This window comes from Balaenoptera musculus, chromosome 1, assembly GCF_009873245.2.
Source record: "Balaenoptera musculus isolate JJ_BM4_2016_0621 chromosome 1, mBalMus1.pri.v3, whole genome shotgun sequence".
NCBI lineage: Eukaryota > Metazoa > Chordata > Mammalia > Artiodactyla > Balaenopteridae > Balaenoptera > Balaenoptera musculus.
The window spans coordinates 4,747,637-4,768,408 of NC_045785.1; the positions used below are offsets into that span (position 1 = coordinate 4,747,637).

General features: G+C 42.2%; 1 protein-coding gene across 5 annotated transcripts in view; it reads left to right on the forward strand.

Annotated features, from left to right (window-relative positions):
* CAMTA1 (calmodulin binding transcription activator 1) overlaps positions 1-20,772 on the forward strand; it is an 875,067-nt gene that overhangs the window by 5,346 nt on the left and 848,949 nt on the right. Inside the window, exon 2 of one of the 5 annotated variants that reach the window (XM_036854334.1) lies at positions 6,596-6,759. The exons of 3 other annotated variants lie outside the window; for them this stretch is intronic. In XM_036854334.1, coding sequence (XP_036710229.1) covers positions 6,596-6,759 — 164 coding nt within the window. Of the gene's footprint in view, positions 1-6,595; positions 6,760-16,458; positions 16,805-20,772 lie in introns of those variants that run through there. One more of the 5 variants, XM_036854342.1, reaches the window with a different exon arrangement.

Genomic DNA, 20,772 nt, shown 5'->3' on the forward strand with positions numbered 1-20,772 from the left:
TACTGTATTTATAGCTTTTCTGTCATTCAGTAAAGAGGGATGCTCACCATTCTTTTTGTCCTGTAGTAAGAGGCAGTGTTACTTCTTGAAGGGAGATGGAATGGGATTTAAGCCACAAGGTAAGGGGTGAAGGGTAGTATTTGTAACTGGATAGCATCCTCAGTGAAATACTGTGTCCTTTTGGTGCCTGGGCCTCCCTGTGTAGAATTTTGAAAATTTTTGTTTTTGCTGCATTTAGCCAACTTCTTTCTGTTTCTTTGGCTTGATAACGATACACCTCTTTGGGCAGAGGCAGCAAGTATACTATTGATACTTCATTTGGGGCCTTCATTCACGAGGTAGTGGGGGGTCTTCTAATATCACGCTGCCTGTCTTAGTACCATCTCTGGTCTTTGGTGTCTTTGAGGGTGAGGGCAGGAAGTGTTCTGGCTCTGCTTCTATGTCCATAGAACATGAGTTAGGATGCACGGTCATTCACCCCCTATTCCAGATTATAGTGTGTAATCTGTCTTTCTTTTCTTTTTATTTATGTTTTGAATACCTAATCAGGTTCAGGATATAGTTGATCAGATGCTGTTAGATCCCTGTATCTTGTGCCATCCATGGATGTCATGGCCATCAGTCCTGCGATGAAGATGTGTTACCATTCTGTCATTAGAAAGAGGGACTTGTAAACGTATAGATGGTCTTCCATCCTGTGATATTTGTCATGTATTTGTAAGGAGAGTGTTTCTCTATATATTGACAAGGACAGCCATCCTTGAATTTTTTATATGGTGGGACGAAGTAAAAGGTGGTTTTTTTTTTTTCCCCATCAGTATGCTGGCTGTGTATTTCTAAGGTTCTATTGCATCTTTCTGCTTTGAACGCCATTGCTTGTAGAAGGTCATGGGCCTCCTTGTGTAAAGATTGGTAATGCTTCCTGAGCATTTTTTAGTTCATTACCCTGGACTAAAAAAGAAATATTATGTACCCCACCGCAAAGAGAGGCCAAGTGTCAGCCACATTACTTCCCTTTTCACTTTTTTTTAAGTGGGTTGTTCATTTACTTTCAGCTGATTGACATACTGTAAGCTGGAATGACCAGAGATATTTTTGAAATGGTTCTTCTACATTCACCTCAATGTTTTGCTCATTCTTGGTGGAATTGCATGTTCTCTTCCACATGAGTCCCTCATTTGGAAAAGTGCAGTCCCATTTTATTTCTCTTTTTCAGATTTAGCCAGGCCCTTCAAGACATGTAATGAACGTATCCCTTTCTGAGCCTGTTAGGAGAGGGTATCGGCAGGGGAGGAAGACGTGCTGGTTGGGGCTGGATCCCTCACTCTGCTCTCTGCAGTATGGCTTTGTACTTACAGGTGCCCGATGTGACGTGCCTTCAAGTAAATGTTTGGGGCTGAGTTCTGAACAGTTTTAAACACGTCACCACCTGGACACTAATTAAGTGGCATTAATCTCACCCGTGATCTCACTTCCTAATGTCACCCAAAATACACCCCCCCCCCCACCGCCCAAATCTAAAAACAGCACTCATAACAAAATCCCCAAAAAGGAAACCACGAAGGCCGGCTCTGACCCCGCCTCCTCTGCGGCTCAGCTGCTAGCTTTGGACACGTTGTTAGTCGCTCCTTTTTGCATAGACAGCCTTCAGTGGGGTTGGCAGGTGACACAGAGTGTTCAGTCATTTAACAGACCGTGCCCGTCTCTCCTATCTTTCCTTAGCAGTTACCACAAGGTAAGATCATGTATTTAGTCACTTAAAAACACTTGCCAAGTGGATGATTTTTCCTCCTTTATTTCCACCTAACCATTAGAATGAATACTGGAATTTGTCTTCTCATGGTAATAGTGAATTACTGTGTCCCTACTTTTGTGTCCAACATTTATGAGAAAATGGGGCACTAACTCTCTGAAACGGCCATCCGACTCACCAGGACTCGGACCGTCTCTCTGTGGCCTGCACATCATTGCGGAGATGACTTATAACTTTCAGCTAAATCTAGTGTCTGTAACAAGTGATAAACCAGATATTTAAGTTTATTTAATCTTTTTTACAGCATACGTTTAACAGTATGTATCTGTGTTATATTAGAATGATATGCAGATACAGCCAGAGGTACTCCTGCAACTAAAAAAAAAGAAAGAAAGAGAGAAAGAAAACAAAGCTTTTTTCTACTTTGAAAACCAGGTACTATCTTTTTTTCCTTCATCAGGGTTGATTTAGATTGCCAGAAAGCATTTCTGAGGGTATAGCAATACAACCAAGAGTTAGTCTTTTTAAAACTTAGATTTGGTTTTTAATTCTTAGCTGAAAAGTTATTCTTGAGGAGGTGTGTGCCCCACTGGTTTTCTGGGGCACATGGATATCAAACCATTTGGAAGCAATAAAAAGAAATTGGTACAAAGTGGGAAGTTATCAAAGAGAAAGAAAAGATGCGATAGTGAAGAAATTACCCATTTATTTTTTAAAAATAATCTCAAAATGATGACTGTGAGTGTAAATTCAGATATCCTAAGGAAAAAATGGAACATTGGTATGGTTACCATGTTGAAATCAGCAAATATACTTATTGTATGAAGAACAGTCCCCAAAATGGGGATGCTTAGAAGGTAAAGAAGTTGATGGAATTGGTTATTTTAAAATGTTAAGTATTTTTTCTCTGTTAAAAAGTAATTGAAATAAAGTAACCCTTAGTGAAGAGAATGTAAACTTTAATGGAAGTTCAGCAGAATGAAACATTTAAAAAGTGAAATTTGAAGATAAGGATTTTTTATTGTGAATCCACAAGGGGGTAGTGATGTTCTATCAAAGATATTTGTGGTGGAAATGTGAGATGATCTCTTTTAACATTTTAGATTTACAGATAAAACCGGTATGGTTTGCATTTTAACTTAATAAGATCTTTTAAAAATGTTTATTGGCAAAATTGTTTACTGCTTAAATTAAAAAAAAAAAATCCATTTTGGGTGAATGGCTATTTTAAGCCACGTGAATGGTAAAGGAGAGAAAATGTCCCTGTAGTTTTGTGCTCTGGAGAGGTGATCGAGGCTCTGAGGGTCACTTATTTTCTAAGACTGTAATAATCTTAAATTTCCTGGGAAACATTAGGAATCTAGGAATCAGTTACTTAAGTGTCCTGAATAATAGGATTTCAGTAAATTGTGTCTAAACTTCATAGAAGTTTGTATTACTAGTTGTATTTTAAGTTCTGTCAAGAGATGAAAAATGTGAACAGTCCACATACTAGCTGTTCTTAATAGTTCTAAGTAAATCAAATTTTTATAATCTCTTTTTTTATTAGTTTATATTACATCATTAGATAAAAGCATTTTTTTCCCCTCACATAAAAATTCCAGTAGCTTGCCTGAGGTCACTGAGTCCCACCCTGTTATATTCAGAATTGTTTAAAAATTAGGCATAGTTTGGCAATGCCAGATAGTTTTTAGTGAAGAGCTAAAACTATGTTGTGTGCTCTTTTTTGAATGTGATGGCACACGGCAGGAGGAAGATTTAAGATGCGAATGAGACTTTGTTCTTATTTAGAGACATAGCTAACCATACTTTAAAAAAAATAGTAATTTTAACAATAATATGAAATATTTCCATGGTTTAGAAGTTATGATTGTTCATGGCATATACACTGTGTATTTTTCATATTTGGCCTAGGGAAAAGGTTGTTAATGTGGTTCTTCCTCTTTCTCTCTCTTCTCTCCCCTTTTTTCCCCTTCCCTTGTTTTGAGCAAGGGCTTTTTCTATCTTATACCCTTTATTAAATGACTAGTGGTTTAACATCCCCAAAGATGCACTGTTTCTTCACAGACTACCCTGAGCTCTGCTGGGAGCTGAGCTATGACGTCAGCGTTTTCATTCATGAGTTTGGTTCTTCCAAATCTCTTCTCTTGTTCTGTGTTCCCAAGCTGACTTCTGGCACATGGACAAATCAGTTTACCATCAGCCCATAAATCAGTGATAAAAGGTAAAACAAAAGATAAGATACTGGAGTTGTTTCAACAGAGCTGGAGTTGCTCATGCTGATTTGCATCAGTGTAGCTTGGACAAGGTTTCTGGCGAAACAGATTGAATCCTAAAAACAGTCAGTTTAATTATCTCATGATTTTGTGGATTGAGCTGTGTTGTGAACATATTGACACTACATTTTTGTTCTCCCATGAAGTTCAGGGTGCTGTGCTGTAGCTCCTTTATTATAAAGTAGCATTTCTGTTGTAATTTGGCTAAATCAGAGGATTCTACTTTATTTCAGAGAGGTTAGGCCTGCAGATTAAATTATATTCTATGCAAATTACTTTTGGAATACATTTGGATTTTTTTTGAGGGGGGAGGGATTCTCTTGCTCTTGAAATATTTTAAATAACTATTGTTTGATACTTAGAGTTTCAGTATGTTGTGATTATAATTATGTAACTGGCATGGCAGCTCTTGTGTCGGAGTTGGGTTTTATCTTCCTAGATCATACACTCCTGTAGCTGTTGACTCTAGCTTCTCCTCCAGGGAGGTCACTGCTTGTAATTTAGTGCTGCGTGAGAGCAGTTCTTTAAGAAATCTTGTTTGGAGTTTGCCTCTGCAGGGCCGCGTTGGAGGCTGAGCCTCTGGCGTCTGGCATTTTTCGGGCCTCCTGTAGTTGATGAATGGTGAGCTTTAAAAAAAAGGTCATTTTCTCTGGTTTCTTGGGGGTTTGTTGACTTTCCAGTTATTTAATTGCCAAGAAACATCTAGAAGTAAAATGTGTTATATTTAAAAATCATTTTGGCTCAGTTACAGTTTATGGTTAGAGATGATTTGAATTGCAACCATTTTGATTGATACCCAGTGTTACTCCTGAGATGACTTTTTAAACCTCCTGACAACTCAGAGATATTGTCTTCTCCCAGCCTTAAATGAAATGAGAGCTTGGTGTTCCTTTAGGTTGAGCCAGGTTTTCTGGTGGGGAACAGAGATTTGTGGTCTGTTATTTAGCTTTCTCCTTTAAGTAGATGCTCTGAGAAAAAAAATGAGAGCAAGTAGACATGCATAAGCATTTGAAGCTGACTTAAATGACATTTATTATTTTCTCTAAGAACTAAATCATTTTAAAATTATTTAAATACAATCTCCAGGAAGGAATCTAATTGTAAATACTATCGAAGAAAGGAATATTTAATGGTAGAGGGTTTCCGTAAACACTCAGTCATTTTCAAAACGGTGTTCTACTGTGTACTGCTGTAGGATTTATGAAAAGTTATGGGTTTTGATATCAGATTTCAAAATGTTGGGCAGCCTAGCTGTAGTGCCAGCAATATCATTTTTGTCTTACCCTGAACCAAACAGTGCTAGATGAGTCCTCTGGCCACAAAGGCTTAGGTTTCCTGTATGGCTTTGAGAACAAGTCCACTGTGGTTCCCAGCTTGTACTCTTCTCTTTCAGTAGCCAGGAGCACTGGTGAACGGGAGCAAGGACCCCAGCTAGAGGTGTATTTTCTGCTGTGCTTGCTGCCACTTCTGCAGGCCGGATGCTAGAAGCCTCTCTCCCTGGCCTCTGCAGCCTTCTCTTCCTTACCAGATCCTACTTCGTCACTCTTGATTCTGGCTCAACATCTCATCTTACTTTTCCTAGGCTTCTGCTCTCGTATAATGAGTTACTCGGTCATAATTTTACGGGGATTCACGTGTTGGGTAGAGAGTAGTCCTAGTGACAGCCTCTAAAGTTCCTTCCCAATCTGACTTATGATGCTAAGAAAATGAAGTTGCATGTGTGGGATTTCACTTCATGACTTGCTGTGCTGGTGTGCAGCTGTCTTATTCTGTGTAACTCTCTCATTCCCTTTTGAGGTACTTGCTCCAGGTCAGGCCGTCTGTGTACGAGGAATTTGAACTATAGTCACCGAGGTGCCTCCTTTCTGGTATACAGAGAGGGCTTAATTTTTTAGGTCTAACATGTTGCGAGTTAAAAATTGCAAAAGAAATTGTTAAAGATGCACAGCACAAAAATGTTCATTCTGCTTAGTTATTCCCTATGACACATTTCAGGTCTTTATTCTAATATGGATGAGAGTTTATAGTGTTGGAAAAACAGACTTAAATAATACACGATTACAGATGCAAAAGTGTCTGCTAACCTCAGACATTTTATGTTTAAGGTAGTATTATGTACATTCATTTAGCTTTATTTCCTGGAGTTGATTAATATAACTGTTATTAGGATGTATCGATTGCTAGATTCTTCCTACTAAGAAACTCTTGTGGATTGGGGAGTTCCGGTGAGTCCACTGTGATTGATCATATAGCATCTTCACTTGGGCGTACTCCCTGGGCTGCTCCAGGCCTGGCGTTTGGAGATACCTTGAATATAATTTAGTTTTTGAAAGTTTCTTTCATATTTACATCCCGGTGTTCTCGGCAACATTCTCTGCCTTATCCTTTCTGTCTCTGCCATTATGAAATGTGCTGGCTGAATCATTTGCTTTGACAAAGCTTCTGATGGAGGTCTCTTATTTAATTTTATCGGTAACAGGCTGTTGTGCTTACAAAGAGAGCTGTAACAAGCGGAAGGTGGCGAGTGGGTACTCAACATTTTTGAAGTACTTGTTTTTCTTCCTAGGGGTCCTCCAGAAATTGATCATGGATTACTTGACCAAGTTCAAGGCCCAGAGATTTATTCCAGGCACTCTGGGAGGCGAGGACCATCAGTCTTTCTCCACTGAATCTGATTATTCTACAGATGACCCATTGCTGCCCGTATGGGTGTCTTCTGATGCAAATCAGGTGATAGTGGCAGCCTTTCTAACTGGGCTGGATCTCCTTGACAGCCGGTGTGTGTCCTCTGCCGGTATTTTTAGGCTCCAGCCTCCGTGGCCGGGGCCGGAGGAACCGAGGACGGACTTAGCCGCCCTGGGGCTGCTCCAGGTGGTTGCGGGTGTTCTCTGCCGTCTCCCCTCCAGCGCCTTCGGCACCGCCTTGTCGCTTGATGACAGAGCCTAGACGGAAATCCCTGTTTAATACAAAAGAATGAAAAAGTCATGGCTTTCAGAGCACTTTTAAAGATAAACAGTGGTGAGTGGGGATGGTGCACAACGGCGTGAATGTACTTAATGCCACTGAATTGTACACTCAGAAAGGGTTAAAGTGGTACATTTTAGGTTATGTGTATTTTTCCACAATTAAAAAAAAACCCCAAATGGATTTAAAACCCAATGAGAAAAGATGAGAAAAGTAGCTATAAGGAGCTAAAAGTAAATGTGTGGCAATATTTTCATTACACTAAGTTGGCAGGTTGTGCCTTAAATAAAGCATCAAAATCCCCCCCCACCCCCCGCCTACCCCTGCATGCGTGCGTGCACACACACACACACACACTAAACGAACATCAGATGGCTCTGAGGTTCATTTATATAGAAAGTGGACACTAGGACACTTGATGTCAGGGAGGGGAAGCAGGCCCTCCTTTAGTTGGAGCTGTTTTTCTTGCAGGGGACACAAGCCACTTAGGTTAAGTGAAGGTGGTTTTTGTGTAAGAAGAGCAGAGGCCATCTCAGCCTCCCAGGACGGAGACTGCAGTGAACTGGACAGTCTGGGAGCTGCACCCGGAGAGCCTGGAGTGGCCTTTTCCTCTGGAGCCCCTGGGGCTGAGCGGGGGTCATGGCTCTGCCGGCTCCCCTCTCTGCCGCTCCCCGTTTCTCCTTGCAGACAGGGCTTCTCACTCGCACGCAGCCTCCTTGCCGCACCGTAGTTTGCACGCAGTGGGCAGGGGTCCCGGTCATGGCTTCTGCGCATCCTGACTCTGGTTCCAGGGCTCACCGTCATCTGACTCCAGTCTCTATGGCGTGTGTTTAAAATACTCCAGATGGAGGGTTGGACTGACTCCTCTCAGCCACTTGCTTTGTTTCCAAGGCTGGGCGTTCACCCCGGTCCGGTGCACGCTGAGAGAGGGCTGGTTAGGGTTGCTGGCCTGCTGATCACCTAGAGGGGCTTAAGGTGAAGGATTGTGGGAGAAGGGACTGTAGCAGCGGGTCCTGATGGCTTGACCTCTGTCTCCATCAAACAGCGTAAAAGAAAGAATATTGACTCCAAAATGGATTTCTCATGTCCCCTCGCTATAGCGAGTAAACTTTTTGCAGAGAAAATGTTCCCTGTGGCTACAGCTATGAGGCGGGGCATCCTCAGCCAGCCAGCCCACTTGTGTGTGCAGCAAGTCAGCAGTGGGTGTAGCAGCTGTCCCAGGGCTCATGCTTGGAGTGGTGGTGAAGCAGCCGGGACACGTGGGGACCTGGTGGTCTGGCAGCCATTGCCCTGGTGGTTCTCAGGGAGGACCAGGCAGTTTGAGGGAGGCCAGTGTCTTCTGAGGTGTCCCACGGTTGAGATGCTGGGACCACTAAACCTGGTTTAGTGCCTTTCCCCTTCTTGTGGACCACTGAACCTGGACGGTTGGAGACGTTGCCTCTGAAGAGGGGGTCTGGAACAGCCTCTGTCTTAAGCACATGCGGCTACCTGTATGCATGCTTGTTTGGCTTTTCCTTCGTATCCTTCCTGCATCTAATCTCAGGTTTTTCTTGACTTCTCATGGTAGGAGGAGGAAGTAAAATCATAGTAAACAGGTAGAAAGAAGGCTGAAGGCAGTGGTTTGGAGGTCTATGTCAAAGGGCTAGTAGCCAGCACACCACTGAAGTCTGTGAATATACAGCTGCTCAGTAATTGATGTTTCATAGTGATGACCTTGAGTGTGTTCACAGAAGCAATGCTAAGTATGCTCTGCCTAACAAAAGAGGAAAGTATATAATGTTTTAAAGATACATAAAGGGATTTGATTCCTTTTTGATAACAGCTGTATTGAGGTATAATTCATATAACATAAAATTCACCCTTTTAAAATATACAATTAAGTGGTTTTTAGTATATTTACACAGTTGTGTAACTATCACCACTGTCTAATTCTAGAACATCTTCATCACGCCAAAAAGAAACCTCTACCTGTGAGTAGGCACTCTCCTTTCCTCCCTCTCCTCTGCTCTAGGCAATTAGAAATCCACTCTCTGTCTTTATGGATTTGCCAATTCTGGACATTTCATATAGATGGAATCCTACAATATGTGGCCTTTTGTGACTGGCTTCTTTCCCTTAGCATAATGTTTTTCATCCACGTTATGCTGTATATCAGAACTTCATTTCTTTATGGTGGAATAATACTCTATTATATAGATATACCGCATTTTATTTATCTGTTCACCAGTTGGTGGACATTTGAGTTATTTCCACTTTTTGGCTACTATGAATAATGCTGCTATGAACATTTGTGTACATGTTTTTGCATGGACATGTGTTTTCAGTTCTCTCCGGTGTACACCTAGGAGTGGAATTGCTAGGTCATATGGTAACTCTGTGATTAACTTTTGAGGAACTGCCCGACTGCTTTCTAAAGTGGCTGCATCATATTACATTCCCGCCAGTGATGTTTGAAGGTTCCAATTTCTCTACATCCTTGCTGGCACTTGTTGTTATCTGTCTTTTTGATTACAGCCATTCTAGTGGCTGTGAAGTGGTATCTTATTGTGGTTTTGATTTGCATTTTCTAAAGGCTAATGATGTTGAGCATCTCTTCTTGTGCTTATTGGCCATTTGTGTGTCTCCTTTGAAGGAATGTGTATTCAAGGCCTTGGCCCATTTTTGAATGGAGTTGTTTGGTTTTTGCTTTTGAGTTGTAGGCATTTTTGATATATTCTGGATATCAATCCCTTATCAGATGTATGATTTGCACATATTTTCTCCCATTCTGTGGATTGTCTTTTCACTTTCTTGCTGGTTTCCTTTGAAGCACAAAAGTTTTAAATTTTGATTGAGTTCAGTTTATCTGTTTTTTCTTCTGTTGCTTATGCTTTTGCTGTCATAATTAAGAAATCATTGCCTAATCCAAGGTCATGAAGATTTACACCTATGTTTTCTTGTCAGAGTTTAATAGTTTTAGCTTTTACGTTTAGGCCTCTGATTCATTTTGGGTTTTTGTATGTTGTGAGGTAGGTAGGCTTCCAGCTTCATCTTTTTTTGCATGTGGATATCCAGTTGTCCCAGTACCATTCGTTGAAAAGACCATTCTTTTCCCATTGAAGTATCTTGGCACCCTAGCCAAAAATCAGTTGGCCATAAGTGTGTGGGCTTGGTTTTGGAGTCTCATTTCTAATCCATTGATCTGTATGTCTGTCCTTATGCCAGTACCACACTGTCTTGATTACTGTAGCTTTGTGGTTAATTTTTTTTTAAAAATTAATTAATTTATTTATTTTTGGCTGTGTTGGGTCTTCGTTTCTGTGCAAGGGCTTTCTCCAGTTGCGGTGAGCGGGGGCCACTCCTCATCGCGGTGCACGGGCCTCTCACTGTTGCGGCCTCTCCCGTTGCGGAGCACAGGCTCCAGACACGCAGGCTCAGTAGTTGTGGCTCACGGGCCTAGTTGCTCTGCGGTATGTGGGATCTTCCCAGACCAGGGCTCGAACCCGTGTGCCCTGCATTGGCAGGCAGATTCCCAACCACTGCGCCACCAGGGAAGCCCCCTGTAGTTAATTTTTGAAATTGGGAAGTGTCTGTCCCCCAACTGTTCTTCTTTTTCAAGATTGTTCTGAATATTCTGGGTTCCTTGATTTTCCATATAATATCCAGATCAGCTTGTCAATTTCTACAAAAAAGGCTGTTTTGATATTGATAGGGATTATATATTAAATGGGTGGATCAATCTGGGGAGTTTAAATCCTTTTTATGGATCTGCTGTTTGGGAACTAGTCCTGCCTAACTCAAGCACCCAAGCATCTTGCCTTAAAAAAATTGTTGTTTAAATTTATTAATATAGTAGGCTGTGTTGTGGAAAAACCTAATTCCCTGTGAGGCTGGAATTGGACTTTTCAGGTTCCAGGAGAGCAAATAGTTACTCATATAGCCTGTATAGGTTGGCTTCTTGTGTGTGTGTTCTTTTGATGTGAAAGTTTGCTGGTGCCTTGCATGTTTAGAAAAAATGTGGTCTTCTGGTTAACACTCATTCTGATTAATAGAGAATTAACAGATTCCATTCATGAATATTTGATTATAAAAGAGTTAGAATATATTACAATAATGTGACATTAAATTTTATGTAATTGTCATTATTATTATTATTGGAGGTGTCCGAAATTATTTTAGGATCTTGTAGTCCTGTGGAGGCCATGTGACTATCAGTTACTGTTATACTCTTAAGGCAGTTCATTTACTCAACACATAATAATAAAGTGCCAGGCCCAGAGAAGGACAGTCATGGTCCCTGTCCTCACGCAGCTGACAGGGAAACCAGCGTTAATCAAGGTGCCATGTGTGATTACAACTGATACACCGCCCTTGCCTTCCTAGTGCTGTATCACGTCCGTGCTATGCAGGCGAGTGTAGTGCATCAGAAAGGGATTTGCTCATCTGAAAGCTTGGAGGAGCGTTCTTGAGCTGAACTCTGAAGGAAAATGGGAATTAATTGAGGGAAGAGTGAAGGAAGGAAGTTTTAGGTAATCGGATGGCTGGTTAGGGAGATACATGGGGATACTGTGGTTATATCTGCCTGTTTGTAGCTTTTGAGGAGTCCCTGAAGCCTTGACTCTGGTCTTTACCCCTTAAGTGCCTTGTGACTTTGAGCAAGTAACAACCTTTCTGAGCTTATCTACTTACCGTTTTTTAATCTTATGAGGCAGTGTGTAGCCATTTTTATTTAGAGATACTCATTGAAAACATATAGAAATTTAGGCTTTTGATTGATTGTATTTATATAATTCAAAAATAATTATTTTTTCATGACCCTCTTTGGTTGTTTACTTAGAAGTGCAATGCTGATAAATTGAATATTTTTCTGAACATTTGTCCTAGCCTCGGAAATTAGGATTCACTTCTGTTCATAATACTCCAGAAGCTTCCAGCCTGCAGGGGAGCAGATATGGATGTAACTGAGTCACGGCAGGTCATAATGAATGGTGTAATCATGCGCTGGAAGGAACTGGGAAGACTTCTGGAAGGAGGTAGAATTTGACCTGGCATTATTGACAGGCAAACATGATGGTTTGATGAGAAATTCCAAGTGGAGGAAATGGAGCAAAGGCACAGAGCCAGGAGTACCGGGGAGGCTGGGGTTTCTGGTGCATGTGGGTAGATGATCCTGGCAAAGTAGGTCGGGGTCGGGTTGTAGGGGCTTGGAAAGTCAGACTGAGGAGCCTGGCGTTTATTCTCTCTGCTTTGGGAGAGGTTTTTAGGGTTTTTGTTTGTTTGTTTGTTTGTTTTTTTAGCAGAGGAGTGGGATTGATTGGTTAGTCAGTTCTCCTTGAAGGTGCTAATAAGGACCACCTGTTTCCTGCTCCAGCTTCCTCTCCACTCCAGCTGTGGTAAATGTTTTTAGATTCTGGTTGTCTCAGGGCATCATGCTTTCTCTTGGTTTTAGGCCTTGCGCATTGTCATCGCCTTGGCTTAGAAGGTGCACTTTCCTCTAAAACAAATACACACATACTTACACATATGCTCTGTTTTGCTGCCTCTCCTCGTCCTCTGGGTTTCTGCTTAAATAACACTTTTCGGACTAAGCCTTCTTGACCTTGCCTCTTTTCAGATTGGGTTGTGTGCCCTTCCCTGGTGCACCCATAGTACTTTATGGTTTTCCTCGTCCTAGCTCTTTCACTTGTGTTGAACTTGCTTGTTTACTTCTCTTTCTCCTTCAGTTAGATTTACACCTTTAGTGGTCAGAGGCTTGAATACCTGGCACCTGGGGTGGGCTTAGTAAATGTTTGTTGGTTGAATGAATGAATGAATGAGCAAAGAGGAAGGACTGGAGTTGGGAGACAGTAGCTCCTGGCAGGAACGTCTGTAGCAGTGGGTTGCAAAAAGGAGCTGGTGCGACTGAGCTGTATGTGTATGTGTGAGAGAGGTACAGTTTTGTGCCTGACTGACCGTGGGCCTTGAGGGATGAGAAGAGTTGGGGGTGACTTTAGCTTGCGAACCTCAACAGCTGGTGTTAGTGAGGCCGTTAACTGAGGGAGGGAGGAATAAGGAGGGATATGTTTTGGGGAGACTGGATGCAAATGTTATCGGTTCTGTTCTGGGTGTAATTGGGGTAGCGTTAGCATGTATGCGTACAATATGACATTGGGAATGTGGATCAGAGATGAGGGAGTCATTCATATCACCCTGTTTTTTCTCTTCATTGAACTTTCAGAGGGCAAGGGAGCCCTGGTGATGGAGTCCATAGAGGTCAGCCTCCCTGGCACAGGGCAGGGTGGAGAAGGGTGGTGAGTAGACCTGGAGGGGCAAATAGAGCCTCTGGCAGGGTATGTAAGTTTCATGAACGTAGAACCTTGATTGTCTTGCTTGTTGCTATTATACAGCTCTGTGCCCAGAACAGTGCCTGTTGGTTGAAAGAATGAATCCGTTCAGATGAATTAGGAGTAGAATTCATAGTAGTGTGTGAAATTGTCATGGGAGAAGAGAAGGGACTTGTGGGCAGAAATGTGGTGAATGCTTCCATTTAAGTGTCACCAGAGAGGAGAGGACCAGAGGAGACTGAGGAAGAATGGTCAGAGAGGTGATAGAACAAGAAGAACATAAAGTCAGGGACGCTTAAGTGCAAAGGGTTGTAAGGAGGTTATCAGTTGTAATGCCGAGAGGTTGAGTAGAATGAAGACTAAGAAAAAGGTACTGATTTTGTCAATTTGATAGTGAGTTGAGAGGATGAGAAAGAGGTAGTGAGAGAGTAGACAATTCTTTCAAGGGTTTTGGTGGTGAATGCAGAGTGCTGGTAAAATGATAGTGAAATGATTGATCAAGTCCAAGGTGAGAAAAGAACTCACTGGGCCCTGATCAGTGTATTAGTTATCTTTGCCGCTGTAACAAATTACCACAAACTAGGACTGTGGATCATGAGAGCCCTTCTCGCAGTGGAGTGTGTGAGCTTTTGCGCGTGGACAGATGTCTTTGGCCTCCGAGAGTGTCTTGGCGTTCTTCCTCGTTCTGGCTGCATTTGGATTAGGTGAGGCCCCACGCGGCCAGGCTCCACTCAAGGGGACGCCTCATTGCTCTGCTGTGAGACACAGTGTCCTCCTCCCTTTCGGTTTTTTTTTTTTTTTTTAAATTTTTATTTATTTATTTATTTTTGGCTACGTTGGGTCCTCGTTGCTGCGCGTGGGCTTTCTCTAGTTGCGGCAAGCGGGGGCTACTCTTCCTTGCGGTGCGCAGGCTTCTCATTGTGGTGACTTCTCTTGTTGCGAAGCATGGGCTCTAGGCGTGCAGGTTTCAGTAGTTCTGGCTCGCGGGCTCAGTAGTTGTGGCTCGCAGGCTATAGAGCGCAGGCTCAGTAGTTGTGGCGCACGGGCTTCAGTAGTTGGGGCTCGCCGGCTCCAGAGCGCAGGGTCAGTAGTTGTGGCGCATGGGCTTAGCTGCTCCACGGCATGTGGAATCTTCCCGGACCAGAGCTCAAACCCGTGTCCCCTGCATTGACAGACGGATTCTTAACCACAGCGCCACCAGGGAAGTCCCCACCCCTTTGGTTTTGATGAGGTTTTAGTTTTGGGGCCGTAGCAAGTAGTGATAGGTGATGGGTGGTCTGTGGTTCATGGACTAAAAAATGTTTGAGAAGCATGGAAAATCTTTCTACCAGATCAACATCCAGACTTGTGTGTGTGTAGCTGTTGTGTTGCTGGCCTTTCCTTTAGGATGTTGAACTCCCAGCTTGGATTACTAGGTATTCTTCCATGTTCCTCGTGTGCTTTGGCTTTTCTGTCAGAGCAACTTGTGAACTTTTTCTGCCCCAACTTTTGCGTTGCTTCTTTGTGGAGAAGCGTTATTGCATTATTAGGGAGAGAGCCTGTGTTCTGTGGGAACAGCCCCGGAGTCGTGTAGGGAGACCTGCTCCTGGTTCTTGCTCTGTCCCCTCCCAGCCTGTGGCCCTTGGCAAGTGTCTCTGCCTGTGCCTTGGTGCCTTTTCTAGAACAGACATCATGTCTGCTCTGCTGCCTTCTGGGGCCAGAATAAGATTTTAAATGTGAAAATGCTTGTTATATGTACATAATATCAAATGGAATGCCTAGCTTGTTGGGTTGATATTTTATATCTCTCTTTGAGTAGTTAAAAAAGTTATCAGTATTAGTAATGATAAGTGCTGAGACAGTGTAATTTTAAATTTCATATAGTGTTTTTTTTTCTGAATATGTTCTACTAGAATCTATTTATACAAGTGAGGACATTTAGTAAGTGCTCTTTGATTATTTTCAGAGTATTGAGTATACTGGCTTCCTAGCCAAATTAAGTTTATAAAAATTCTAATGATATTGCGATTCATACCTAGAAAGAATTTTTTTTTTTTTCATTCTGAAATCAGTTTAAATATGCTTTACATGAATCTCTGGTAATAGTGAATCAATTAATGTGATTTCTCAGGTCATAAATCAGGCTTGATATATTGTAGTATTAGTTCCTGTATTAGCGTCTTAGCCCTTCAACTGTTTTGTGGTTTGTTTTAGCAACTTGTTTGCTTTTGAACTCAATTCTAGGTGTTGAACTCAATTTGAGAGCCTAAAATGGTTTGTGCCCCAATTACCTTAGAGGTTACTGCTTCACTTTCTTACTGCGCTGGCCCCAGTAGTAGGAAGTCAGCCACCTAGCAGACGTTTTCCTTTTAACTTGAGTACATACTTTAATTTTGTCTCTATCCCATAGGAGTATTGGGAGGGTTATTATAGTAGCACTTATGATATATTTTGAACTTCTTGAAAAGAGGTAATACATGAGCACAAAATGTTTTTGTACTATACCATGTAATTTTTTCCCCCACTAACCTTTTGTGGTTTGTGTTTAGGGTGCATATTGGCTTTCTAGTCTCAGAGGTCATTAGCCCGGTTTTATGGAGGCCTCCAGAGCCTGGTCTCTGACAGACCCTGTGTTCCTCTTTGTTGAGCAGGCCTGTGCTCTCAATGGTAGCATTGGCTCTGTTGTTGTCCGTGAACATGGTAGAGTATTTTCACCCCCTTAGTTCTTCTTACTGGGTCGAAAGTAGCTTTTGTCTCACTGCTTGATTGTTCAGGTTCCAGAAGACAGGTGGCAACTTAGGGTGGCCTTAGGAGAGGGAGACAGAGGTTCTTAAAAAGACTGATGGTCTTCAGTAAATCCTACCACCACCAGGGCAAGAGATGGGACCATTCTTTTCCCTTTCCATGAACTTCTGGGAATGCCATTCGTCCATGAATTCAACGAATATTTGCGCTTCTATTATGTGCCAGACATTAAGTACCAAAAAAGCCAGACATCCCTTCAAGGATGCCCTGGATGTCGTCTTATTTTGAATATGTTAGAAAAATGTTTATCGGAGTAGAAAAACTGCTAGATTGGGTTTAGATGCTGAATGGCCTTAGGGATTAAAGGTGGAGGTTGTAGGTTTAGAAGGTATTTCTGAAAGGAATGACTCTTCTATAATTAAAAAAAAACCAAACAGTTACAAATGGCATTGTGGCAGAGACTGCTAGCTGATTGTGAAACCTATCTCCTCTTCCTGGGCAGGTAGCCAGACTGCATTTCCCAACCTCCCTTGCAATTAGGTGTGGCTTTGTGGCCATATCCTAGCCAATGGCGTGAGAGCTGAGAAGTGTGCCACTTCCAGGCCTGGCCCGTAGCACTGTCCGGCTCGGTTATCCGTGTCCTTTCCCTCTGCTGGCTGATGCAGAAGAGCCCAGTGACGTAGGAAGGCTCCTGCCATGAGATGGAAGGAGATGTGGGGCCCGAGCCGCTGCTTGGAGGAGAGCTGCCTCCTGATCTACTGTTTTGGACTTTACACGAGCAAGAAGTAAATATTTATGGTATTTGAGCCATGACACAGTTTGTTCTAAGAGTTAGCCTGCCTAACTAGGCACGATGCCTAGAATGCTAGGCAGAACTGGTGAGTTTAGTAAAGGTGCTGAGAATTTCGGACTCTGCCTTAATTTTGATTATTTGTATGTCATGTTATATGTAATGATCAGTGAATTTCAAGGCTCAATTTAAAACTATGTGACAAAAATCTTTTTAATGTATCACTTCTAATTGATATAACTGGTTTATTGCATTCAATGGGGCATCTCTCTGCCTTTGTTTTAATAAGCTATGTGGGTCCTCAGGTAGCTTTAAAGGGACTCTATGGAGACTTAAACATTGTCAGTCCTTATTTCAAAGAACTGTAAATATAGTTTTCATCATGCAGCTTCTCTGTCCAAAAGCCAGTAATCACTTCTCATTATATAGCATTTTGTTTCATTTATTCCATCATCCAAAACTATATATATACATTTTTTTTTTTTTTTTAGTATATAAAACGAATGTGGCTATGTGTAACCCTCTGACCTAGGTTCTCTGAAGGGAAGCAAAAATGGATAAAACATATTCCATGCCTCCAAGGAGTTTGTGCTGGTACACAGATAGTTACTAGGTTTCCATACTGCTCTCATCTCCTCACTTCAGGCTTTAATAAATCATGTATTATTTCTTCATTACATTTTTTTTCTTTTTTTTTTAGTATTGTCTCCAATTAGATACACCTTTTGAAGGCAGGGAATACTTTAAAGAGCTTCTGTGTCCTCTCTTGGGCACTTCTAGCAGACCCTGGACACTGTACTTAATTGAGTAACCATCCTTGTAGTTTCTCTTGCTTTTCTTGCTTGGATATTCTGGTATAGTTTTGTATTATAGTTTGTGTTAACAGACAAAAGTACTTTCTCAGTCTATTAGGAATCCATGGAATTGTGCAGTCAGGAGTGTTGGGACTGGATCTTTTAGATCATCTAGTTTCTGATAGTCTAGGTGGGGCCATGAATCATGGGGGTGTCTCAGAGGCACAGGCTCAGGCACCACTCAGACCTGTGAGTCAGAACCTGCAAGAGCCTCAGATGACCCACATGTGCATTAAAGTTGGGGATGCGCTGCTCAAGGTCAACCTGTGATTTTATTCTCGAGAAAACTGGCAAAGTCAGAGAGTTAGCAGAGTCATACAGCTGTTTGTTTCAGTGGCTCCCATCCTTGGATACACCTTGGGATCACTTGGGAACCTTTAAAAAATACTGATGCCTGGGTTCCATCTCCATACATTCTGGCTGAAGTGGTCAGGATTGCAGCCCGGGCATCAGAATTTAAAAAATCTCCCTAGATGACTGAAGTGCAGCCACGCTGAGAGCCACTCAACCTAGTTAACGAGAGAATCCGGGTTTCCTGATGCTCTAATCAAGTAGTCCCTTTGCTCCACACATGGATGTGCTTTCAGAAACAGAGCTCTCCCTACCTGATTTTTCATCATAGAGCGTCACTCCGTTTTATTTCCTTCACAGCGTTTATCCCACTTACCACCTGCCTCCCCCACTGGCATGTACCCCATGAGTGTGGGACCTTTGTTGGTCTTGTTCACTGCTGGGTCCCAGCTCCTAGGACGGTGTCTGGCACACGTGAGGTGCTCCTTTCATGTGTGTAGAACACATGGAAGGAGTTATGATAAAGATGGAGGCTTCCGGCAGGAGGGAAATACAGGCTATTCAGACAGCACCAGTTGGGCTGCTCGCCTCAGTCAGCGGGAGGCTCCCGAGGGAAGAGAGGTCGGAGTCAGACTTGAGAGCCAGCCAGGGAGGGCAGCATGAAGACTGGAATCCAGAGCTGGCGTTAGAGCTTGTACTTTTCCCACTCCGCCCTTGTCTGTGCACAGAGAGCTCAGCTGTCTGCCCCGGCCTTGTCAGCAGGCAGTGGTGGGCCTGGCTCAGGACCCCGTGGCTCCAGATCCTCAGACCCGTGCTCCTCTCTGCACTCCAGGGCCAGTCTGGCTTTCAGAGACAGGTCTCAGGGGCCCTGTGAAAGGACCTAGCTCAGAGGCTGGCCCCTGGGTACTTCATACAAGGTAGCCATTGCTTATGTGAGTTTGCTTGTTTCGCCTTATTTGCTTTGAGAACATTGTGTTTTTTAGGGTGGGATGTCATTTGATTTCACTCTCAAGTTATGTGAGTGAGTTTCTTTCCTGCTTAAATGAACTATTAAGACTTCACTTATTACGCTAGTGCTACTGAGAAATCATGGTTGGTTGTTCGTGATATTTCTGTTACATATGTTGTTTTTAGCGTTTAATTCTTTAGATTTGTTATATGATATGTTTTACCACTAAATTACCTGTCTTCAAACTTTGAAGTCAGGTGTAAAAGTTCTTTTTATGAAGTCATTCACTAATGTGTTCCACTGTACATTAGTGGTTTTTAAAACTTTTGAGAAGACCATTGCGAGATGTCTTGATCAGTGGTAAACCTAAGCTATCTTGTTTTTTGGTAATAGGAAGCCAGAAAATGTTAAGTCTTGAACGTAAAACATTCTTTTTAACCGTAAAACACCGTAAAATTTCACGTTTCAATTTGGAAACCACATTAAGATGGGACGTTGCATTACTGTGCTGAGAAGGCTGTTGCTGGCGACTCTCAAAGATGTTGCCTGAAGTCTAGAATCCCACATTCGGTCAGGGGGAGAGACTAATGTTGAATTTTCCAAAGGAACATGAAAGCTGAGGTCAGTCCATAGTTCACGGGGAGAATCCTCAGGCCCAGATTGCTAATCAGTGGTTACCACTATTGATTAAATCAAGCAGAAGAAGGACAGTAAAAGTACTGGAACAAGAATTTTCCAGAAACAAGAAATAAATGATTAGGAGCTGATGGTTATCCTGGTAGCTAGGAATCACATTGTGGAGAAAGACTTGTTCTGTGGTGAAGCACTCACTTCCCGTGGCACTAAGGGAGAGGAAAGTCAGAACCTCAGGGGAGTCAGCTTAGTCAGATTTCAACACTCTTTGTGGCACAAAAAGTCCAGGCAGTCATCAGTTTATTCTCAGAAAATGTTAACGTTGTTAAAGATTATCCTCGTTAACCATAGTAACAATGGCATTTTATGTTGAGTGGTACTCTTGAATCTAAAGCCCTTGTGTGTGCATTATCCCATCCAATTCTCTGTACTTTTTTGGATGAGGTAATACAGAGAGGTTAAATTACTTTCCCAAGGACAGCTAGTAAGTGAGAGAACTGAGTTTTTTATATTTTAAACATAAAATGTTGAGGGTGATTGTTGAACTGTCTTTGGTTTTCTAGGTATATAAATCTGTGGTTTATAGTGCTGGAGGAATAATCTAAAATTTTATTTAATATTGCAACTGAACAAAAAGGGACCCAGACTAATTGGCTGGCAAGACTCAGAGAAATTTTCCCCCCCTTTTTAAAAGTTACCGTGGTGTAGTTTTTTTTTTTAATTTTAATATCTTTATTGGAGTATAACTGCTTTACAATGTTGTGTTAGTTTCTGCTGTACAACATGGTGTAGGTTTTTATATGAAAGCTTTAATTTTATCTACATGAAGCAGCCTGAGAGCAGAGACCTGGTCTTCCAACGTCTCCCTGACTCACTCCACCCGCCGTGCTGTTAGTTGGCACTCATAGATCCGTTTGAATGAGTCAGGTGTGGGCCTTGCTGTTGGGAAGTGGTAATGATGTCGTTGAATGTTGACTGAGCTGCAGAATGAAATGGCATTGGTTCTTCTTGGTAACAATGTACTGTACGTACAGCACATATGCTCCCTGTTAAAAAAAACTGCACAGGTAATAGAGGTTCAGCAGCATAGATCTTTCTTTCACACACGTGTACTTTACATTTTGAAACACTCTTAGCCTACAGAAACATCGCAGGTGTAGTGCAGAGGACTTCTTTCCCCGTGAACTATGTGAGAGAGTGAGTTGCCGGTATGTTTCATCGCCCTTGACTGTCAGA